Source organism: Centropristis striata, chromosome 22 (assembly GCF_030273125.1).
Source record: "Centropristis striata isolate RG_2023a ecotype Rhode Island chromosome 22, C.striata_1.0, whole genome shotgun sequence".
NCBI classification, from domain to species: Eukaryota; Metazoa; Chordata; class Actinopteri; order Perciformes; family Serranidae; genus Centropristis; species Centropristis striata.
Genome location: NC_081538.1, coordinates 32,049,429 through 32,061,928, shown reverse-complemented (window position 1 = coordinate 32,061,928; position 12,500 = coordinate 32,049,429). Strand labels below are relative to the sequence as shown.

At 39.7% G+C, this 12,500-nt stretch overlaps 2 protein-coding genes across 2 annotated transcripts in view; one reads left to right on the top strand and one right to left on the bottom strand.

The window, feature by feature from the left end:
* Positions 1-5,740, top strand: part of ncaph2 (non-SMC condensin II complex, subunit H2) — a 13,274-nt gene extending 7,534 nt beyond the window's left edge. Inside the window, exons 9-20 of the mRNA XM_059326027.1 lie at positions 303-427; positions 540-620; positions 1,400-1,463; positions 1,644-1,742; positions 1,826-1,870; positions 3,877-3,947; positions 4,040-4,148; positions 4,263-4,346; positions 4,464-4,516; positions 4,726-4,827; positions 4,911-5,060; positions 5,502-5,740. Coding sequence (XP_059182010.1) covers positions 303-427; positions 540-620; positions 1,400-1,463; positions 1,644-1,742; positions 1,826-1,870; positions 3,877-3,947; positions 4,040-4,148; positions 4,263-4,346; positions 4,464-4,516; positions 4,726-4,827; positions 4,911-5,060; positions 5,502-5,630 — 1,112 coding nt within the window. The 3' untranslated portion in view covers positions 5,631-5,740. The remainder of the gene's footprint in view (positions 1-302; positions 428-539; positions 621-1,399; positions 1,464-1,643; positions 1,743-1,825; positions 1,871-3,876; positions 3,948-4,039; positions 4,149-4,262; positions 4,347-4,463; positions 4,517-4,725; positions 4,828-4,910; positions 5,061-5,501) is intronic.
* On the bottom strand, positions 5,101-8,702 carry LOC131960725 (protein SCO2 homolog, mitochondrial). The gene is made up of 2 exons (XM_059325997.1): positions 8,593-8,702; positions 5,101-6,778 (listed from the first exon to the last, which is right to left on the bottom strand). Exon 2 carries the CDS (start codon positions 6,776-6,778, stop codon positions 5,984-5,986), a length of 795 nt encoding a protein of 264 aa, XP_059181980.1. The 5' UTR covers positions 8,593-8,702; the 3' UTR covers positions 5,101-5,983.
* Between the last annotated feature and the right edge of the window lie 3,798 nt (positions 8,703-12,500).

Below are 12,500 nucleotides of genomic sequence, written 5' to 3'. Positions count from 1 at the left end.
TGTGAATATTAAGTAGCCGTGTGGAACCATCTAATGTGAATATTAAGTAGCCACGTGGAACCATCTAATGTGAATATTAAGTAGCCACGTGGAACCATCCAATGTGAATATTAAGTAGCCGTGTGGAACCACCTAATGTGAATATTAAGTAGCCGTGTGGAACCACCTAATGTGAATATTAAGTAGCCGTGTGGAACCATCCAATGTGAATATTAAGTAGCCACGTGGAACCATCTGATGTCACAGATTTACTCCCATACAAAAGTTTGTGAATCCAGATCACAGCAGGTTTCTCTCTGCAGACGTGTCTGCTCCGGTGGCGGTGGCGGTGGCGGCGGAGGACGGCGGCGGCGATGCGGAGGACTTCTGTCCTCTGGAGGACGATCCGATGGAGCCGGACATGGACGAACACGTGGAGAGACACCAGGTCTCTGCTCGGTAACATACTGTAACTGTTGATCCTCCGAGTCCTTCTTGTCCTCACCCGAGTCTTCTTGGTGTCTTCTTCGTGTCTTCTTCGTGTCTTCTTCGTGTCTCAGGCTCCCAGTGAAGGCCGGATGCTGAGAGAGAGACCGCCAGCCGACGCCCCCAAGACGAGGATGGAGGAGACGCCGCCCGCCGTTAGTCCCCCGCTTCACTTTAATATCATATATCTCATATATCTTCATATTATAACTTCTTATGACTCATTTTATTACAGTTTTCTGAACTTTTTGCGTCAGTTTTACATATTTTTTTCACTTTTTAGGTCTTTTTTTGTGGTTATTTTGCGTCTGTTTGGTTAAATTTAGTTGCTCTTTTTGGTAATTTATTGTCATTTTTTTTTTGTATTTTTTGTATTATTTTGATATTAATTAATAAATTAATTTGAAGGACTTATTGTTAAATATATCAGCATCTATTCCTACAAGTTTATTGTTGAGATGTTACGACTCATTCTTATAGAATTGTAATATTTTTTGCCTTTTTTCAGTTTTGCAACGTTATTCTCATTTTTACCTTAAAATCATGATTTTATTTTTAATATTATATCCTGATATTGTGACTTTCTCAGAAAAGAGAAACTTTACATCATAAATAACAACTTTATTCCAAAATATTACAATTTGTTTATTATAGAATATTAAAATATTATATTTATGTAGTTTATAATCATAAAATTCTAACTTTTCCACTGTTGCATTATTCTTCTAAATACATACTTCCACTTTTTCTATATATATAAATTTAATCACAATGGAAATAACAAAACAAATATTTTATATCAGCTCCACCGTCTTAAAATTCATTTTTTTTCTGATTAAATTAAAACTTTATTCCAAAAATATTTTGATTTTTCTTGAAACTGACTATTTTCATCCGTTTGATGTTGCTATTGTTGTTGTTGTTGTTGTTGCAGGTGAGCGTGTGGGCGCTCCACGACCCGTACTCCGTGCTGGGGGAGGAACGTCCCCTCAAACCTGGTAGGTCAGACTCTCAGTGTCCCGTCCTCTGGTCCCCTGGTCCCCTGGTCCTCTGGTCTCCTCTGGTCCTCTGGTCCCCTGGACCCCTGGTCCTCTGGTCCCCTGGTCCCCTGGTCCGATGGTCCCCTGGTCCTCTGGTCCTCTGGTCTCACCAGGTTCTTGTCTCTGGTGTGTCTGTAGGGAAGTGTTACCGCGTCCCCGATGGCCTGGATGGAGGGAAGAGGAAGAGGAGAGGAGCCTCCTCGCTGCAGGACTTCGGGAGCTGGTTCAAAGGAACCTGTAAGAACCAAAGACTCTAGTCTCTAGTCTCTTTAAAGTTTCTCCTGCTGAACTCACAGAATCTTCTTCTCTCTGTGTTTCAGTCGAACCTCCGGAGCACAAGATGAAGAACGGACCCTCGTTCACAGGTGAGCCGCCACTCAGTGCTTGCGACCGTCTAAAGTGACCGTTTAATGTGTGACCGTCTAATGCGTGACGTCTAATGTGACCGTTTAATGTGACCGTTTAATGTGACCGTCTAATGTGTGACCGTCTAATGTGTGACCGTCTAATGTGTGACCGTTTAATGTGACCGTTTAATGTGACCGTTTAATGTGACCGTCTAATGTGTGACCGTCTAGTGTGACCGTCTAATGTGTGACCGTCTAATGTGTGACCGTCTAATGTGTGACCGTTTAATGTGACCGTCTAATGTGTGACCGTCTAATGTGACCGTCTAATGTGTGACCGTCTAATGTGACCGTCTAATGTGTGACCGTCTAATGTGTGACCGTCTAATGTGCGACCGTCTAATGTGCGACCGTCTAATGTGCGACCGTCTAATGTGAGACCGTCTAATGTGTGACCGTCTAATGTGTGACCGTTTAATGTGTGACCGTCTAATGTGACCGTCTAATGTGAGACCGTCTAATGTGTGACCGTCTAATGTGTGACCGTCTAATGTGTGACCGTCTAATGTGAGACCGTCTAATGTGTGACGTCTAATGTGTGACCGTTTAATGTGTGACCGTTTAATGTGTGACCGTTTAATGTGTGACCGTCTAATGTGTGACCGTCTAATGTGTGACCGTCTAATGTGTGACCGTCTAATGTGTGACCGTCTAATGTGTGACCGTCTAATGTGTGACCGTTTAATGTGTGACCGTCTAATGTGTGACCGTCTAATGTGACCGTCTAATGTGTGACCGTCTAATGTGACCGTCTAATGTGTGACCGTCTAATGTGTGACCGTCTAATGTGAGACCGTCTAATGTGTGACCGTCTAATGTGTGACCGTTTAATGTGAGACCGTCTAATGTGTGACCGTTTAATGTGTGACCGTTTAATGTGTGACCGTCTAATGTGTGACGTCTAATGTGTGACCGTTTAATGTGTGACCGTTTAATGTGTGACCGTCTAATGTGTGACCGTCTAATGTGACCGTCTAATGTGTGACCGTCTAATGTGACCGTCTAATGTGTGACCGTCTAATGTGTGACCGTCTAATGTGAGACCGTCTAATGTGTGACCGTCTAATGTGTGACCGTTTAATGTGTGACCGTCTAATGTGTGACCGTTTAATGTGTGACCGTTTAATGTGTGACCGTCTAATGTGTGACGTCTAATGTGTGACCGTTTAATGTGTGACCGTTTAATGTGTGACCGTCTAATGTGTGACCGTCTAATGTGAGACCGTCTAATGTGTGACCGGCTAATGTGTGACCGGCTAATGTGAGACCGTCTAATGTGTGACCGGCTAATGTGTGACCGTCTAATGTGAGACCGTCTAATGTGTGACCGTCTAATGTGACCGTCTAATGTGTGACCGTCTAATGTGACCGTCTAATGTGTGACCGTCTAATGTTTGACCGTCTAATGTGTGACCGTCTAATGTTTGACCGTCTAATGTGTGACCGGCTAATGTGTGACCGTCTAATGTGACCGTCTAATGTGTGACCGTCTAATGTGTGACCGTCTAATGTTTGACCGTCTAATGTGCGACCGTCTAATGTGAGACCGTCTAATGTGTGACCGTCTAATGTGTGACCGTTTAATGTGTGACCGTCTAATGTGAGACCGTCTAATGTGTGACGTCTAATGTGTGACCGGCTAATGTGTGACCGTCTAATGTGACCGTCTAATGTGTGACCGTCTAATGTGTGACCGTCTAATGTGCGACCGTCTAATGTGCGACCGTCTAATGTGAGACCGTCTAATGTGTGACCGTCTAATGTGTGACCGTCTAATGTGTGACCGTCTAATGTGTGACCGTCTAATGTGAGACCGTCTAATGTGTGACCGTTTAATGTGTGACCGTCTAATGTGTGACCGTCTAATGTGACCGTCTAGTAGTTGAAACATAGTAGATGAGTGATGGCTCGGCTGACAGCTGTTTGTGTGTTTGTTTGTTTGTTTGTTTGTTTGTGTGTTTCAGACCTGAACTACATTTATGTGAGCACTATGAAAGAGAAGCTGAGGAGCAGGAAGAGGATCAACAGGAGAGCTGTAAGACTCCACGTTACAGTCACCACTCTGTCAGTTCAGCCTTTAAAATGATGGTGATGAATGTGATGATGATGGTGGTGTGATGTCATCAGGGCGTGGTCGTCTCTGACGAGGAGCTGAGGAGAACCTTCCTGCAGCCGGAGGAGGCGGGGCCACATATACAGGGGGAGGAGCCAGAGGACGGGTTCAACCCACTGCTGGGTAACACACACACACACACACACACACACACACACACACACACACACACACACACACAGATACACAGACAGGAAGTGTGTGTGACTGACTGTGTGTGTGTGTGTGTGTGAGCAGATGGAGACGAGGACTTGGACCTGGATGGTTTCCCTGACGACCTCCCGGCTCAGTTTGTGGGCGGAGCCGACCTCGTCTCAGCAGGTGAGACTCCTGAACTCTGGGGTCAAAGGTCAAACTTTACTCTCTAAATATTGTGACTTTTCATGGAATTCTGACTCTATTCTCACTAAAAAAATATCAAAATGTTTTGTGTTTCAGACGGTCGGAGAGAAGAAGATCTGAGTTATGAAGATCTGGTGAAGCTGAGAGTTGTAAGTCATTAATCTGATAATAATAATCACTTTTTATAATTTTTAATCTGACAAAATTCATGAACACACCAGAACTATAAACACATAAAATCAGAAGCTCAAGCTGCTCTGAGGGTTGATAACATGACTTGTTTTTATAGTGTAGAAGGATTTATCTGGTGTTATTAATTCACTTGTTGTTGTTGTTGTTGTTGTTTGTGTTTGTGCAGGAGCAGCTGGTGGGGACGTGTCGCGGCTACGTCCAGGAGACGGCGCTGTCCCGGCTGGTCCAGGACTGGCAGGCCTTCCTGCTGCCGGAGCTCGGGCTGCAGGTGAGGCGTGCGTCCACACGGTGGCGCTGAGTTACATCATTTTGACATCACTGTGACATCACTTCCTGTCTGCTGCGTTTCAGGAGCAGCGTCCCGTCTTCGACATCCACGACTACGGCCAGCGCATCGTGACGGCGCTGAGCGCCGTCGGCCAGCGCCGGTCCTTCGCCTCCGTCGTCTCCGGACTCGACAACTTCGAAGCCTGCAAGTACATGTTGGCCTCGCTGCAGCTGGTAAACAACAACAACAACAACAACAACAACAAACAACTCATCACAGATCTCTGCTCTTTATTTCAACACAAAACATTTTCCTTCATTATCAGACAGAGTTTACTGTCAGTTTCAGATCATCTTATCATAAATTGTTTATTTTTACATTTTTTCCCTTTGTTTACAAAAATGATTTTCCGTTAAACAAATGGAATTTATTATTTAAATTATATATTTTAGAACAGTGAAAAAAGTTTGGGAATTAACTGAAATGTTCAGTCCTTCATCTTTAGTCTCTAGTCTCAAATGTTCAGTCCTTGGTCTCTAGTCTCTCTCTAGTCTCTAGTCTTCAGTCCTTCATCTTTAGTCTCTAGTCTCAAATCTTCAGTCCTTGGTCTCTAGTCTCTCTCTAGTCTCTAGTCTCTAGTCTTCAGTCTGGTGAAACGTGTCTCTGGTTGCCAGGCCAACGACGGGACGGTGGAGGTGGACTCGGCAGCAGGTCTGGAGGACAGCGTGGACTCGATGGGACTGACTCTGCTCAGCACTCTGAGAGCAACAGACAGATTCAAAACAATGACGTCGTCCAGCTGAGACACCGTGAGCTCCGAGTCTGTGACCTGTCTGTCTGTTTTAACCTCAATTATGATCAAGTCTTTACTAACTACCAAAAACCAAATAAATATCAAGTTTTACATAATATATTTTTGTTTTTTGTGTCCTTTTAATTAACAGATTTCTGTTTGATTTACTGCTTTAAAAACAAAAGAACATTCACTTTTTGTTTGTTCAGCACATTTATTTTATATTATTTAATGGCAAAAAACAGTCTGACGTACTTCTCTGGACCCGGTTCAGAGTTTGACGTACTTCTCTGGACCCGGTTCAGAGTCTGACGTACTTCTCTGGACCTGGTTCAGAGTCTGACGTACTTCTCTGGACCCGGTTCAGAGTTTGACGTAGTTCTGGATGTGGTTTCGGACGCTGTCTGTGATCTGGTCCTGGGTCTTCATGCGGTTGTAGTAGTCCAGGAAGAGTCCGTCGGGGCTGACCAGGTAGATGAGGATCGTGTGGTCCACGATGTAGTCCCCGTCCTCGTCCTTGGGCCCGGCGCTGGCGTAGACCCGGTAGTCCCGCCCCGCCTGCTGCACCTCCTCCGGCGTGCCCGTCAGCCCGAGCAGCCGCGGGTGGAAGTCCTGGACGTAGCGGGCCAGCGCCGCCACGTCGTCCCGCTCCGGGTCCACGGTGACGAAGACGGGCTGGACGGGGGGCAGCGAGGCGTCCCGGTCCAGGGCGGAGACCACGGCGCTCAGCTTGTCCAGCTCGTCGGGACAGATGTCGGGACAGTGGGTGAAGCCGAAGTACAGCAGCACCCAGCGGCCCAGGAAGTCCTGCTTGGTGCGGCGGCGCCCCGTGTGGTCCAGCAGGCTGAAGGCGCCCTGGCCCAGCGCCACCCGCCGCAGCTGCTCCACCCGCTGCTGCCGCACTCGCTGCTCCCTCTCCTGGTTCACCCACCACCACGCCCCCAGCAGCCCGCCGCCCACCACCACCGCCACCGCCACACGGGTCCTCAGCGACACGCCGGGGGACGACGAGTCCGCCGGACCCCGAGACAGGAACCGTCTCCGGGTCAGCTGAGGGGGGGGAGGAGGTCTGACGGACGAGCTTCGCCAGGAGGCCCTCAGACAGGAGGAGCTCCGCCAGGAGGCCCAGGGAAGAGCTCTGCACCTGAGCCCGAACATCTGCAACACAAACAAAATATCAGAGTTCACTGAGAAAAAATATATGAATGTATATTTAAAAAATATATATATATATATATATATATATAGGTGATTCTTCAAATAAGGGAGTTTTTCTGTCCCCAAATTTTGAAAAAATAATGTTCTTTAATCTCTGTTTTTTCTATTTCAAAAAGTTTATCAATTGGTCTGGAACAAAGATTTTAGCATAGCTTTGATAGTATTTCATGATGATTTTGATATTTTTATAATTTTTTCAAAGTTGTCAGAGCAAAATGTCATTACCATCACGAAAACAAAACAATTATGTATCATAGTAAAGTAGTAAATAGTAAATTAAGCTAATATATTCTAGTTATAAGGTAATAAACAGATAAATTGTCATCACCATCACAGTCACTTGTGCGATGGTAATGACAAGTTTGTAAAAACTTTATTGCTCTGTAAAATGTTGAGTGTGATGGTAATGACAGATGTATGAGGGACAGTGATATTTAACTATAAATAAATTGTAAATTGAATAAATATGAATTATATGAATTTAAAAAATGTCTTTTTAAGTTGTTATGAGGAAATGCAAAGTAAAGTTTTAATGAATTTAGCACTTTTTATTGCTTTATTGAAGAGGGGATGTCAAAAAGTCTGGGTTGGGGACAGTGAGCCCAAAACAGTGAAATTCCTGCCCATTTCAATTTTCAAACACTGAAAAAGTATTAAAATGTCATCATCGAGACACAGTTATTTTTTTCATAGCTACTACAACCTAACCTTAACAAATACAATAATTGTTTTTCCTAAAAAACATTTTTTTCTTGAAAATCTACCCTGGGGACAGAAAAACTCCCTTAATTGAAGAATCACCCACATGTATATATACAAAAAATATATTTATATAAATAAAAAAAGAAAAATGTTTTTAGATGTGTAGGTGTGTGTGTATATATATATATATATATACACACACACACACACATTTACAAACAAAAATGTAATTACGAGATTTAAGTACTATTTAATTACAAGAATAAAGTCAAATATTTATTATTATTATTATTATTATTATTAATAATAAAAATAATAATATACAATAAACTATTTAATTAATTACCAGAATAAATATATTTAATTTATTTCAAGTATAAAGTTAAATTTTTAATTATTAATCACGAGAAAAGTAGAAAATATTTTTACTTATAAAGTCAAAGACATTTAATTTTTTACGAAAATAAAGTCTATTTTTTTAAATTAATTATGGGAATAAGGTCAGAACTATTTTGACTTATAAAGTCAGAAATATTTGATTAATTACAAGAATAAAGTCAAATATTTAATACGAATAATTTATATAAATATTTCATTTATTTATATATAAATAAAATATTCCGTGGTATTTTATTTTGTAGTGCTGCAGTTCCTGTTCCGGCCGCCAGCGGCAGCAGCGTGCTGCCTCGCCGCCATCTTTGATTTACCGCGACTCGTTACTGTTAAAATGAATGAAACAAACCGTGAAACTCCGGAGATAAATCCTGTTTTAGAGGCTTTAAACGAGTCTGACGTCCACGTGACTCCCGCCGAACTGTTGATGAAGCCTCCAGCTGCCTCACTGAGCTCATATTATCTTTATTATCTCCACTAAATATGTTTAAAAGCAGAAAATATTAAAATGTTTATTTTCCGGACGAGGCTCTGAGCGGAGAGAGGACAGCTAACAGGAGCTAACGGCTAGCTGCTAGCTCCTCTAGCTCACTAACACGTTAGAATAAACAAGTTTAACTCATTAAAATATAATAATAATAATAATAAGAGAGAGTTACCTTGAGAGTGTGAGGACAAACATCCGCGTCACGGAGCCGGAAGTGGTTCACCTGATCAGCACGTGTTCACATCAGCAGATTCAACCGGTTTAATACGGAACAATTATATTAATATTAAATACAGCTGGCTTCACTAAGGCGTTTATTAGATAAATAAAATAATAATAAAAGGTAGTCAATAATTCACATAAACGGATTGACTACCTTTTATTATTATTTTAGTGATTATTGAGTTGAATCTTTGGTTGGAATCAGCAGATTCGTGTGTTTTTCTTGTTGTGATTCTGACTCTGACCACCAGAGGGAGACACACACACACACACTACACAACCCCAATACACACACACTGATGGCTTCAATGTCACATAGATTATATGTTTATTATATATATATATATATATATATATATATATATATATATATATATATATATATATATATCTAATAATAACAAACACACTACAGAACCCCACTACACACACTGATGCTTCAATGTCACATAGATTATATGTTTATTTATAGTATGTCGTGCCGTTCAGGAAATTATATATATAATTTTAATAATAATTATAAATATATATATATATATATATATTTATATATATATATATATATGGAATTAAAGTCTGACAATATATATTAAAACCTATGAATATATATTTTCTCAGGTTTCTACATATACTCAGAGAGTTTAATATAATTCTGAAGTATACATGCATATATGTGTATATACATATATATATATATATATATATATATATATGTATATCAGACACAAATTGACAACAATGGATGCAAAAAGACACAAAATGACAAAAAATAGATACAAAAATTACTGAAAAAGACACAAAATGACAAAAATAGATGTAAAAATGACCATAAAAGACAAAAAATATTTAAATAGAAACAAATTGACAAAAATAGATGCAAATTGACAAAAAGACACAAAATGACAAAATGTTGTAATTTATAGAAAGCTAAATAAATAAAATAAAAAGCATAATAAATCAATTCATGTCACATTTGATCACTGAATGAATTTACATACATTTATTTCTGTTTAGTTGCAGATTAATTTATTGACGAGTCGGCAGTTTCTGTCTCCAGCTGATGTTTCATGCTGCTGTTCTATATTCTATAATCTATAATCTATATTCTATATTCTATAATCTATATTCTATATTCTATATTCTATATTCTATGTTCTATATTCTATGTTCTATGTTCTATATTCTATGTTCTATATTCTATATTCTATAATCTATAATCTATATTCTATATTCTATATTCTATATTCTATATTCTATGTTCTATATTCTATATTCTATAATCTATAATCTATATTCTATATTCTATATTCTATATTCTATATTCTATAATCTATAATCTATATTCTATATTCTATATTCTATGTTCTATATTCTATATTCTATGTTCTATATTCTATGTTCTATGTTCTATATTCTATAATCTATAATCTATATTCTATATTCTATAATCTATATTCTATGTTCTATGTTCTATAATCTATATTCTATGTTCTATATTCTATGTTCTATATTCTATATTCTATGTTCTATGTTCTATAATCTATATTCTATATTCTATGTTCTATGTTCTACATTCTATATTCTATGTTCTATGTTCTATGTTCTATATTCTATATTCTATGTTCTATATTCTATGTTCTATATTCTATGTTCTATGTTCTATATTCTATGTGCATCTTGAGGAGGAAACAGGCAGCGAGGAGTTAACGAGGCTGAGTGACGCTGAGCTGCATCACAGAGGAAATATAGGACACCACGTCTGTCTGCAGAGGACAAGACCAGGACCAGGAGCTGCAGGACCAGGACCAGGACCAGGACCAGGACCAGGTAGATCCTGTCTGTCTCCACCTGTCTGTCTGTCTCTCCGCCTGTCTGTCTGTCTGCAGTGAGACATGTCTCTCTGTGAGAGGACGAACACAAAGGAAGGTCAGTGAGACGGAGCTGCAGCATCTTAAAGGGCCAGTACGGCTTTAAAGCAGGCGTCATCACCTCTCAGAGACTCTCACTGTGAACATCTTTATATTAGAACACGTCACAGACACATTAACCCTCTGAGACCCACAGAACGCTTCTTCTGCTGGGAAATATCAACACAATATCAAAGAACCCGTAGAAACACACAATATGCTCACAGTTTGAAGGCTTCCTTAAGAAAAAGTCTCGTATTTTTACATCGTTTTTTGGTTATTTCTGGAAATTTTGTGTCTTTTTTTGGGAAATTTACGTATTTTTTGGTAATTTTGCAACTTTTCTTGGTCATTTTGTGTCTTTTTCAGAAATTTTGTCAGTCATGAGACAAATATTCACTGAGAAGCTGTTTACACAGAGCTGAGAGGAGAGGACAGGAGAGGCTGTTTACACAGAGCAGAGAGGAGAGGACAGGAGAGGCTGTTTACACAGAGCAGAGAGGAGAGGACAGGAGAGGCTGTTTACACAGAGCTGAGAGGAGAGGACAGGAGAGGCTGTTTACACAGAGCAGAGAGGAGAGGACAGGAGAGGCTGTTTACACAGAGCTGAGAGGAGAGGACAGGAGAGGCTGTTTACACAGAGCAGAGGGGAGAGGACAGGAGAGGCTGTTTACACAGAGCAGAGAGGAGAGGACAGGAGAGGCTGTTTACACAGAGCAGAGAGGAGAGGACAGGAGAGGCTGTTTACACAGAGCAGAGAGGAGAGGACAGGAGAGGCTGTTTACACAGAGCAGAGAGGAGAGGACAGGAGAGGCTGTTTACACAGAGCAGAGAGGAGAGGACAGGAGAGGCTGTTTACACAGAGCAGAGGGGAGAGGACAGGAGAGGCTGTTTACACAGAGCAGAGAGGAGAGGACAGGAGAGGCTGTTTACACAGAGCAGAGAGGAGAGGACAGGAGAGGCTGTTTACACAGAGCTGAGAGGAGAGGACAGGAGAAAATTCATTTATGGTAATTTTGTATCTTTTATCAGATAAATTCAGTTTTCTTCTATGGTTTCTGTCATTCTAACAAAGACTGTTTGAGTTGTTCTGATTCCACTGAGCTGCACGACTTAGAGATTATAAAGGTTCTATAGATATAAAGGTTCTATAGGTTCTATAGACTATAAAGGTTCTATAGGTTAAAAAGGTTCTATAGATTATAAAGGTTCTATAGATATAAAGGTTCTGTAGATTATAAAGGTTCTATAGGTTGTAAAGGTTCTATAGATTATAAAGGTTCTATAGGTTAAAAAGGTTCTATAGATTATAAAGGTTCTATAGATATAAAGGTTCTATAGATTATAAAGGTTCTATAGATATAAAGGTTCTATAGATTATAAAGGTTCTATAGGTTAAAAAGGTTCTATAGATTATAAAGGTTCTATAGGTTATAAAGGTTCTATAGGTTCTATAGATTATAAAGGTTCTATAGATATAAAGGTTCTATAGGTTCTATAGATTATAAAGGTTCTATAGATATAAAGGTTCTATAGATATAAAGGTTCTATGGATTATAGAGGTTCTATAGATATAAAGGTTCTGTAGATTATAAAGGTTCTATAGGTTGTAAAGGTTCTATAGATTATAAAGGTTCTATAGATTATAAAGGTTCTAAAGATTATAAAGGTTCTATAGATATAAAGGTTCTATAGATTATAAAGGTTCTATAGATATAAAGGTTCTATAGATTATAAAGGTTCTATAGATTATAAAGGTTCTATAGATATAAAGGTTCTATAGATTATAAAGGTTCTATAGATATAAAGGTTCTATAGATATAAAGGTTCTATCGATTATAAAGGTTCTATAGATTATAAAGGTTCTATAGATATAAAGGTTCTATAGATTATAAAGGTTCTATAGATATAAAGGTTCTATAGATTATAAAGGTTCTATAGGTTCTGTAGG

Coding starts and splice junctions, on each gene's coding strand:
- LOC131960725 (XM_059325997.1), bottom strand. CDS start 6,778: ATGTTCGGGCTCAGGTGCAGAGCTCTTCCCTGGGCCTCCTGGCGGAGC.